This window comes from Triticum urartu, chromosome 1 (genome assembly GCF_003073215.2).
Source record: "Triticum urartu cultivar G1812 chromosome 1, Tu2.1, whole genome shotgun sequence".
NCBI classification, from domain to species: Eukaryota; Viridiplantae; Streptophyta; class Magnoliopsida; order Poales; family Poaceae; genus Triticum; species Triticum urartu.
The window spans coordinates 356,484,333-356,495,201 of NC_053022.1; the positions used below are offsets into that span (position 1 = coordinate 356,484,333).

Genomic DNA, 10,869 nt, shown 5'->3' on the forward strand with positions numbered 1-10,869 from the left:
TTACCAGCTGGCCTTTTCCAGCTGGAAGATACTGTTGCTGATGATTACAATGATGCACGGGCTGATTATCTACAACTGCTGAACCAAGAGAACTGTGAATTAAGAGCTCTAGAATTTCGTCGCTTAGCACTGAATCTGTGCATGCAACAGGAACCAACAATTGAGGGGCATAATGCCGGAATTGATGCTTTGCTATTAGCTGCAGAATGCTATGTTAATCCATTTTTTCTCTTGGATTTACGGCTTAATTCAGAGCCTCTGGATCGAATTGAACGTACTCATTCGGAGTTGATACAACGGAATGCCTCCTTTGAGTTGAAAGATTTGCTTGTGAAAGATTTAGATCTAGCGACAGTGCACAGTTTGGAGAATAAACGGGATAGAGCTGTCCTAGATTTACTCCTGCAAGCTGCAAAATTTGACTGTGAATACCAGGCAAAGATACCCGACGGTGAAGTCTATCCAAATGATGCTGAGGATGACAAGCAAGCTATAGAAATTTCACCAGAAGTTACAGACCTTGTGGATGCTGTAACTTTGGTCAGAAAGAACCAAGCTCTGCTTTGGCACTTTATTATGAAGCAATTTGGAAGGAAAGGGCATTTAGCTAATGAAATTCTTCTTGATAGCTTGTTGTTCTTGTTGCACTCAGCAACTGACCTATTTTGTCCACCAGATAATGTGATCGATATCATATTGAATTCTGCTGAAAACCTCAACCGACAGCTTGCATGTCTTTACAGCTCTGTTAATGCAGGGGATAAGAAATTGGATAATGTAAAATTACATGGTTTACAAAGACGTTGGGCACTTCTCCAGAAGCTGGTTCTGGCTTCATCTGGTAGCGACAATACTAGAGAACTTGTCAGCATTAAAAAAGATGGTTTTCGTTTTAGAAGCTTAGTTCCTCCATCAGCATGGGTGCATAAGATATCAGAATTTTCCAGGTTTTCTAGCCCACTTCCTCGATTTCTTGGATGGATGGCAGTGTCGCGTTATGCCAAGGAATATTTAAATGAGAGACTGTTTCTTGCCTCTGATTTCTCACAGCTTACAACTTTGCTGTCAATTTTCACTGACGAACTTAGTTTAATGGATGGAGTTGCAACTCAGAAGGTCAAGTCTGCTGACACTGAGCAATCTGCTTGCAATAATTACTTACTTCTTAAGAAGGAATCTATGTCGTCAGATAAACCAAGCATGAACAAACTGTTTCAGATTTTACTCCCTGAACTACATTTCTTTTTTCCAAGCATGAGCAGACTGTTTCACGCATTTGGAGAGACCATTTTGGAAGCTGTTGGTTTGCAGTTAAAATGTCTCCCCAAAAGTGCAGTACAAGATGTTCTTTGTTGGTTTTCTGAGATGTGCATGTGGCCTTACCTTGAAGGCATCAAGGAGCATCTTGTACTTGCAAACGGAGTAAGTTCTTTGAGAGGTAATATTGCTGCTAATGCCAAGGCTGTTGTTTTCTATCTACTCGAGTCGGTTGTTTCTGAGCACTTGGAGGCTATTGTTCCTGAAATGCCAAGGGTAGTGCACATTCTTGTGTCACTTTGTAGAGCTTCTTATGCTGATGTGGCCTTCCTTGACTCTGTATTGTGTCTGCTGAAGCCATTGATATCTTACTTCCTAAGGAAGGGAACTGATGATGAACAAGTGATGGGTCATATAACTGACTGCAGTGATTTTGAGTTGATTTGTTTTGAAGAACTGTTTGAAATTATCCGGTGTGGTAAACATACAAAGGATCCAACCAGTGATAAGATTCAGGTCCCATTGCTGATCTTCATTCTGGGGTCTCTGCTTCCTGATCTGTCCTTTAAGAGGAGGATTGAAATATTGGACTCCTTGCTAGTATGGGTAGACTCTATCAGCTCTGATCCCCCATCACTGCTGTGTAGTTATCTTGAAGGCTTTCATACACTTATTGATGGTTGTGTAACTATACTAGTTCAGAATATTGAATTACTTGGTATCATCATCCTTTCTGTGAGAGAACAGTCTAGGGAGGCTGCAAATTCCATAAGTGGGGATGCCATGATGCAACTTGAGAAGAATTCACAAGATAGTGCAGAGCAGCTACTAGTTAAATCCACAGACAATGCGGAAAAGTCGAAGGGGCCACCTGCTGGTTGTATCATAGAATTTTGTGATGCCCTGGAGAAGGTCATTTCACATCTTACTCTGTCAATTGAGAGTAGCTGGAAATGGCACCATCAGTTGGCCTCTAGGCTGTCTTCATTGATGGCAAAGTGTTTGCTGTATGCGAAATGCTTAAAAGCTGTTACTCAAGGAAACACAATTTCTAGTAGCACTAGGCAAGAGGTGGAGCTTGTACAAAAACACTGGGAGAGTGCTCTTGAAGGTCTTGCAGAAACCATTTTAGGAAATCAGGAAAAGCAGTGCTGGCAGGTGGCATCCTCTATGCTTGATTATATGATTAAACTACCTAATGTTCTTGCTTGGGGTAATGTTCTTAGTGCCACTTGTTCAGCAATCGAGCACTTCTGCTCTCATGCACCTAGGATATCTTGGAGACTGCAGACAGAGAAGTGGTTATTGTTATTGGTTTCGGGTGGAATTGAAGACCTCAAGAATAGTGAAACCTCGTTGATTAATCTTTTCTGTACAATGTTGAGTCACGCCGAACCAGAACAACGCTCTGTTGCATTGCAGCAACTTGGGAGGATTATTCACTTCGCGAGTACTGCTGAAGTCGGATCTGGTTCAGCAATGACGTCCCATTTGGTTACTCATACATGGAACAGAATAGCAGCATTGGCTCTCTATGACTCTTCTATGCTATTAAGGAATCATGCGATGGCTTTGCTCACTGAATATGTTCCATTTGTTGATAAAAATCATCTGCGGTCATTTCTTGCATCAAGTGACAGTATCCTGAAAGGTGTGGGGCAACTTTCATGTGTAATTGAAGAGGGATATTTGACACGAATGTCCTTACTGTTGCTTTCAAAGGCATGTCTTTATTCTTCTTCTGAAGATATTGCTTTGATTCCTGAATGTGTTTGGAGGAAATTGGAAAACATGCAAACATCACTAACTGGTAAACTAATGCTTCTCGATTACCCACATTTATGTTATACTTGTGCCCTTATGTGGGGTTCAACCTTAACAACTGATTATTCAAGTACTTTATTTACTATTTTCTGATGTATTATTAGGAGGTTTTGGTGATGTCGAGAAAGATCTCTGTCGAGCTCTATGTCAGCTAAGAACTGAATCTGATAAAACGGTCTCTCTTTCTCTCTCTCCTTCCTTCAACCGTCTTCTATCCTAGGAATCACAGCTAGCGGATTCAATATTATTTTGTGCATGTTCTGGCTACCGAGTACTGACTCTGTGTCTCTTTAGGTTGTAAAAGAACTTCTCGCAGGATCTACTACAAAACCAGTGAACACTGATTATAAGGATATCCGTGAATCAATTCTTCAGGTCATAATCTTTCTTATGATTCATTCTGAAATGCATATTTTGCATCTAGAGCATTGTTACTTCTGTTTCTGCTTTATTACTTAAGTCTATGCCATCCATCACAGTTTCAGTTCTAAACTCAACAGAGGTTCACATTGATGAGTGTGCTTGCACTTTTGTACCTAACAATATAAGTGCTTAATACTTCTTCAAATAGCAAACTTCTAGTCATTGTTGGAGGCTTGGAGCAAATTACCTTGACCTTTAGAATTCTTGACGGAAGAATTTTTTGTAATAGTATGCAATAACAACAATTACTGTTAGTTTGAAAGTTTTGGAATTCATGTTCATCTTCCAGAAAACCAAAATGCTTGCAAGCAAGACTGGAATAGGCAGCACTGGCATGCTTGTATTTTTGTTCAAATATATACTCCTGATACCCTAAGTTGCTGTGCACATAGGGTGTTAATTTCAAGCTTCAGTCCATGCTGGTAACCTGCTTTCGTGAATCCTTTTTGATAGGTCTTGTCCTCTTTGAGTTCTGTTGAGTCCTACTTTGAGTTCTTCTCAATCAGATCTGATCAGGAATGTCAGGTTAGAGATACAACCAGGGTTTCTGGCCGCCATGTTTTCAATATCTTATTCTGACACTTAAATAATTACAACACCAAGGAACTTGAAGAAGCTGAGATTGAATTGGAGCTTATTAAAAACGAGAAAGCAGTTCAGAAATTTGTCGGACGTCCCCAGGATACTGTGGCTCCAGGTGTGTTATCATGTAAGATTAGTGACTATTAAGGACTATTATTATGAATGTTGTTCCCTTAATGTGCAGTAATGTAATTACATCTACAGATTACAAGGATAGTAGTGAAGTTAATAAACAGCTTCAGCAGATCCGTGAAGATATACGGTCCCTGTAAGTTGACATATCACATTTTACACCTGGTCCAAGTGTACTTTATTCCTCAAGCTCCTGACAGTTACTTTCCCTGGGCAAAACATTCTTATCACCGTGGGAAGTGTGTGGGTGCGGGTGTATTTTTTTACCATTGACAATGCAACCTTTTTTAAAGTTTAAATTTGCACTGTGAAGATTAGACTCATCATGATAATAAGTACAGCAATTTTAGTACTCTTATCTTGCTTTACAAATATTTCCAACAAAAATAATGGTTAAAGATGTACCTCAGAGACCATTAAGACTTACATGAAGCAAGTCATTGGTTTTGATGGAGGCATGAGGAGTACTAAATTTCTAAATCCTATTCCTCTTCTGGGCCTTGAGAGTGATAAGTTTTAATATGAAGCTTCATAGAAAGCTTTGTCTATCCATGAATAGTATCATTTTCTTGCACCAGTTTAATTTTAATTTTGAAGCATTGATTTTTTTTATGGATAGAATCATTGCAACTTATTGTCAGCATTACTTGTTATGCAGCTAACATGTATTTACTTGATAGAGAACGGTCCAAGCTCAGAGAGGAAATTATAGCACGCCGACAGAAGAAATTGCTTATCAGACATACTCGTGAAAAGTACTTGGAAGAGACGAGTTGCAAGGAAATGGAGCTTATGCAAGAGCTTGATAGGTTTGGAGCTGTTGCCTTTTCATTTGATATGTCAGAGACGACATTTTTTTTCTTCTTTCGGAAAGGAGGTTCAAATCCTCGGCCTCTGCATCATCATATGTGCTTGCTCTTATTTTCTTGTTGTATTATCTTTGCAGGGAAAGAACTCTTGAGATGGAGCGTGACATCGAAAGGCAGCGACAGCTGGATCTCGAGCGCGTGAAGTCTAGGGAACTGCAATATAACCTCGATATGGAAAGGGAGAAACAAACTCAGGTATATGTTGTAATTTTACCCCTTCAAATTGAAATTGCTTATTGGTATTGCGGCATGTTTTGTTTGCCATCAATCCATGACGCATCAAGCCAAAGGGAATAGCTGCAGCTCCAGACTTAGCAAACCATTTCGTTGGTTTTTCTTGTTGCATCACATGCCGTGCTGATTGACTTGTGCAGAGAGAACTTCAGCGTGAGCTGGAGCAGGTTGAGTTGGGGCGGTCATCGAGGCGGGAGTTCTCATCCAACCCCAGCAGGTATTGATCGATTCTACCAATTCGCCCATTCCAGGTACTACTATCTATCGCAACATCTTTGTGATTGGCAACATTGCGCAGCCGGGCGAGGGAGAGGTACCGCGAAAGGGATAACGGGAGAGGCGCGCAGCAGGAGGGAAGCCGCGGCCAAGGCCACGAGGGTCAATCAACAGTCGTGATGGGCGGTGCATCAAGGCCATCGTCGTTCCCTACGATACTGCAATCTCGCGACCGTGGCAGCGATGGCGGCTACGAGGAGAACGCGGAGGGAAGCAGGGATTCCGGCGGCGATACCAGCAGCATGGGAGACCCGGAGTTGGACGGGCCGGGGTCGGGCTCGAGGCACGGGACACGAGCCGGCGGCAGCAGCAAGTCGTCAAGGCAGGTCCTGGAGCGGAGAGAGCGGGACGGTAGACGGGAAGGTAAATGGGAGCGGAAGCAATGAAGGCAGGCCACTCCACACTCATGGTGGCCACCACTATTCAGTAGTCATTTGGTCAGTGGTCACTACTCTAACTCTACACTACTCTAACTCTACTCAGCAGTCCTTTGGTCAACTATGCAATGCATCTCTTGCCCCAGCAACTGGCCTCTACTGTAATCAAATCGAGCGTGCTGTGCCTATTGCAAATTTTGCGTCTTGTATCATGGATTCATGGTAGCACCAGAGCCTCGGTAGCACTAGATATTTCCCCATCTTGTATCATGTACTACTTCAAAGCTGCAGTGTCAGTGTTACAAACACACGGCGGTATAACTAGAAATTGTGGCGGCTGCTACAAATAAACCGGATGATTTCCTAGGAAATCATCCGCCTAACCTGCCGTCCGATCCGTTGGCCATTCGATCGTAGCAACGCCACGGCAGCACCTAGCGAGCGCAAGTTCATCACAACGCTGATGGCATCCGGCAAAAACTTCATTGTAGCCTCATGGCAGCACCGACAACGTCCGCCGAAGCTCCATTGCAGCCCCGGCCGAGCTCTAACCCAGCACCGACGACTTCGGTGAAGCTCCATTGCAACCTCGATGGAGCTTCAACGCAGCATCGACGACTCCAACGAAGCTTCATTGCAACTCCGGCGAATCTCCATTGCAACCTTGACGGAGCTCCAACGCAGCACCGACGGCTCCGGCGAAGCTCATTGCAACTCCGACGAAGCTCCATTGCGACGCCGGTGTCGAGATGAAGCGGTGATGTCGGCGCCGAGAGTCGCCGCCGTACATCAGCGTTTGCAGCACCGCACCTTCTGCAAGCGCGTACTTCCCTTCCCATGTTGCTCTGAAGCAGGCGTCGCCGGTGAGGACACCACACTGCTCGCAACACGATGGACGCCCCGCTGCTTACACACCGCCGCTACGCAGCACGATGGGTGCTTGCAGCAGGCGTTGCCGACGAGGATGACCCGCTGCAAGAGACGTCCCTTGCAGCGACGGCGGATGCAGTTGATAGCTGTTGCAGCGACGTCGATCTGCAGCATTGTGCACCGGCAACCATCGATTGAAGCAGCATAGTTGGGTAGCAGCGCTCATGGCGGATGGACTTGAGAATTGAGGGAGCGGCGGAAGGAAAGGAAGCAGTGATTTGGGGAAGAAAGGAATGGGTGGCTCACGGGGTCGCGTCGGAGATAAGATAAGAGAGCGGTTGGTGGGATCCAAGAGGACACATTGGTGTGTTGATGCCACCGACGTCCACGGCTGGAGCGTGTGACTGGAAAAGACGAGCGTCGCACGATCGAAGCCCATCGGACGGCTATCGACACGGTTTAAGCCAGCCAAATTCCAGCCGGCTTAGAATAAACGTTTTCCAGAAAACAAAGAGATTGGGGTGAGGTACACATTGGCTGCACCGCACCAGGCTGACTGACAGCAACACACAACTAACTCATCGCTACTCTGGGGCAAGGAATGACACTGCATCACTATCACTTGGTTCTCCATAAATATTTGAATAAATAATATTTATAGCCACCCCGCTTGATTGCTCGATTACAATCACAGTACCGACTAGCTATGGGACATGCATACAGTATTCGGATAACAACTTACAGGTGACTCACCAAACTTTACCTCCCCTGATCTTTCCGCAAAGAAAAAGAATCAACTGTTGTGTGATCAATAGCTAACTATTGGATCCTCCTATATGAATATGATAAAACTATATATTATATTACTCGTTTAATTTATTTTGATGACTATGAATCCCCCCTTGTTCTATCCAAGTGTCGACTATGAATCACCCTCGCCTTTCCACTGGGATCATGGTCAATTCTTGTCACTGCGGCTGCTGGTTCGCAGCTATGCCTTCTTTGCCGACCAGAGCTGCTTGTGGCAGATGAGGAGCTTCTCCTTCTCATTCTCCTTGTTCTCGGTGTCGTGCCTGTCGCAGGTCCATCTCATCCCCTTGGCGATGGAGGCCACCGAGTCGAGGAAGTAGGGGTTGTCCCGGATGATGGCGTAGCCGGTCGGACGAAGGATGCGGTCCATCTCAACAAGCACAAACTTCATCTCGCATCTGCAATGCCAAATGCCAGGCACAAACAGTCAGCAACTTGAGATCTTTTCCTTGGCTGAATTCCCAGCAAGATTCTGCAGCACATTACATACCTGTGTGATTCTGCTGTGAAGAGGCCGTCGGCGTGCAGCAGATCGTACGTCCGTGGATACGTCGAGAAGGCCTCGCACCTAAGAATCAGCAGGTTAATTCCATTCTGGTTCTGGCAATGTGGAACAGAGTGTCGAGCAGGATGCAGTTGGAAGAGGAAATGCGTACCAGTCGTGGTTGGTGCCGATGAGTCCTCTGTCGTAGACGACGCCGAGGGAGTTGGGCCCGTAGGAGGAGACGACGTTCATGACCCACACGGGGTCCTTGACGAGGCTCGCCGCGAACCCTCCGTAGACGGTGCTCATGTCCATGACGTTCCGCACCTTGTCGCTCCCCAGCGCGGGCAGCAGCGCCTTGTAGTGCTTCGTGGCCGCCTTCCACTTGCCGTCGTCGTGCTTCATGGCGCTGCCGCTGCCGCCGGGGACGACGGAGACGCGCTCCGGCGCGACGCCCAGCCTCTGGGGCCACTTGGGCAGCGCCTTGCCGCGGGACTTGGGGCTGGGCGCGGTCACGCAGGAGCGCATGGGCACGTACCACGCCGCGTCGGCGTCCACGCTGTCGTCGCACTTGGCCGGGGTGGTCACCGGCGTCAGCTTGTCGTAGCAGCCGGCGTCGAGGGACTTCTGCCACACGGCGATGTCGCCCTTCTTGTTGTACAGCCGGAAGCACATGCTGGCGAGCATCTTCTTGAGCCTGTCGAAGTCGGCCTTCTGCGCCTCCACCGTGGTGTTCCAGCCGTGCCACCGGTTCTCGTAGTTGATGGGCGGGCCGGAGAGCACCCAGAAGCCGCCCGGCCGGAGCACCCGCTGGATCTCCATGAGGTAGAGCCCCCCGAACTCCGTCCACGGGATGAGGCACCTGGAGCAGTGCGCCATGTCCATGGAGGCCGAGGGGATGGGCAGGCGCTGCGTGGAGATGATGCCGAGGATGGCCGGGATGCCGCGCTCCAGCGCGAACTGCACCTGCGCCTCGTGGTTGTCCCTGGGCGCCAGGGAGACGGTGAGGATGTTGCGGGCCAGCAGGTCGCCGCCCCAGCTGGCGACGCCGCAGCCGGTGTCGAGCGCGGTGCGCACGCTGCCGTCCTTCATGCCGGGGACCAGGTCGGCCATGAGGTCGACGTACGCGCCGACGCCGTTGGGGAACATGGTGCCGCCGCCGGGAAAGGTGAAGCGGTCGCCGTCCTTGCGGAGCCAGTGCTGGTTCGACTTCTGGCTGTTGATCCAGTCGTAGGGCACGTTGCGGTACCAGCACTGGTCCTTGCTCTTGGGCCAGCGGATGGGCGGCTTGTAGCCCCGCGGCGGCGGCACCAGGCAGACGGCGCGCTCCGGCGGCGGCGGGCAGTGCCGCTCCATGAAGCTGAGCCGGTAGTTGCCGTACCTCCTCCACCGCTTGGGGTCGGTGCAGGGGGTGTAGTCCTGGTAGTCGGCGGGGCACTCGGAGAACTCCACGTCGTCGTCGCCGTTCCTGGCAATGGCGAGGGCGATCGCGGAGCCCTCCTGTTTCGTGGTGGAGACGATGGGGATGATGCTGGTGGTGGTGGAGGAGAAGGTGAAGGTGCGGCCGGTGCTGTAGATGCCGCCGAGGTAGAAGGAGAAGCCGCAGAGGAGGAGCAGCATGAGCGCCACCGGCACGGCCCTCGCCCCGGCGCCGCCGCCGCCCGCCCTCTCGGGCTTGGCCTCCTTGCTGTACTTCATCGCCCTGCCCTGCGGATCGGATTGGGTCTGATTTTTTAAAGTTTGTTGAGGGCAGCGCAGCAGAATCGGTAACAAACCCCGTACGAGAATACGCACGCGATTTCCGGACCTGATACGCAACCAAATTATCCCAGAGACGACGATGAACTTTTGGAACGCAAAAAAGACGTACCTTTGGGTCGAATTGGAAGTTTGGAGCCAGACGGGACAGGGGAGCAGAGGTTGCGAGGCCTTGAAGACGATCGATCGATCGATCTGTCGGTCGATATATAGCTGCTGGCGGGGAAGGAAGGCAGATGCCTGTCGGCTGATCGGCTCTCGGCACGCCAAGGAGATTTACGTTACTACTCCATTACTGGATTAGATCTGAAGCTGAATGAATATAAAACCAGAAGGATTATTACTCCTAAACAAAACGACCAGATTAAGAAACGAGAATTGGCAGGTTGATTGGGCAGGCAATTATGGGAGGTGTCTCTAGGAGTGGCCTGGCCGCCCTCTGTTTGTGTATACGCCGGACACTCGGGGAGTTTTAAAGGCCCCATTGACGACGGTTAGGCACGCGCCCACTCCCATCACCATCGTCCTCTTCTTCTTCCTCCTCAATAACAACCGAGTGCATTATTATCATGGGTTAATTGGAAACGCCCCGACTCGGCCAACCCAAAGCAAACATCAATAGTTTTACAAATAAATGATTTACTGTCATGTAGGTACATCCGGTGAAAACAAGTCACATGCTTTTTTTAGACCGACTGTTTCGTCCTGATTGCAAAGATTGGCTGATTTCCTTGCATGTTCAACGTCAACCGAACGAGTGGATCCCGGCCCCATGCACGCGCGCAGTATGGCTAAAGTGGAGCTGCACATCTACGCGCGTGAGTTTCTTTCTTTAATTCGATGTGGCCGGTCGTACATCATACTGTTGGCTAGCTTTGTCTCGGCTGTTAGCGTTGCATTACAAGATGGGTTTGGCGGATCGCATTTAATCAGTCAGCTCGGTGGAGTAGTGAGGGAGTGAGTGAGCCAGTGA

At 48.4% G+C, this 10,869-nt stretch overlaps 2 protein-coding genes across 5 annotated transcripts; one reads left to right on the forward strand and one right to left on the reverse strand.

The window, feature by feature from the left end:
• On the forward strand, nucleotides 1–6,199 carry LOC125512189 (the record flags this gene model as incomplete). 2 transcript variants are annotated; one of them, XM_048677275.1, is given in 10 exon segments in its annotated part: nucleotides 1–3,067; nucleotides 3,186–3,256; nucleotides 3,376–3,456; nucleotides 3,958–4,029; nucleotides 4,108–4,213; nucleotides 4,291–4,354; nucleotides 4,899–5,027; nucleotides 5,165–5,282; nucleotides 5,462–5,538; nucleotides 5,620–6,199. In XM_048677275.1, coding segments are annotated over 10 exon segments (4,149 nt in total), but the record flags the coding sequence as incomplete, so codon positions are not given.
• Nucleotides 6,200–7,446: 1,247 nt separating this feature from the next.
• LOC125512205 (probable methyltransferase PMT21) lies at nucleotides 7,447–10,351 on the reverse strand. 3 transcript variants are annotated; one of them, XM_048677292.1, is made up of 4 exons: nucleotides 10,009–10,351; nucleotides 8,311–9,845; nucleotides 8,145–8,222; nucleotides 7,447–8,052 (listed from the first exon to the last, which is right to left on the reverse strand). In XM_048677292.1, exons 2-4 carry the CDS (start codon nucleotides 9,834–9,836, stop codon nucleotides 7,836–7,838), a joined length of 1,821 nt encoding a protein of 606 aa, XP_048533249.1. In that variant the 5' UTR covers nucleotides 9,837–9,845; nucleotides 10,009–10,351; the 3' UTR covers nucleotides 7,447–7,835. The 3 variants fall into 3 exon arrangements, with proteins under 3 accessions (XP_048533249.1, XP_048533265.1, XP_048533258.1); XM_048677308.1 differs by having other exon boundaries at nucleotides 8,311–9,863; XM_048677301.1 differs by having other exon boundaries at nucleotides 8,311–9,945.
• Between the last annotated feature and the right edge of the window lie 518 nt (nucleotides 10,352–10,869).

Bases quoted from the DNA above. Each gene is read 5' to 3' on its own strand.
- LOC125512205 (XM_048677292.1), bottom strand. From the start codon at position 9,836: ATGAAGTACAGCAAGGAGGCCAAGCCCGAGAGGGCGGGCGGCGGCGGC. The intron at 8,223-8,310 runs GTACGCATTTCC...GCTGATTCTTAG, and splicing joins ATCGGCACCAACCACGACTG to GTGCGAGGCCTTCTCGACGT. The intron at 8,053-8,144 runs GTATGTAATGTG...TTGGCATTGCAG, and splicing joins TTCACAGCAGAATCACACAG to ATGCGAGATGAAGTTTGTGC.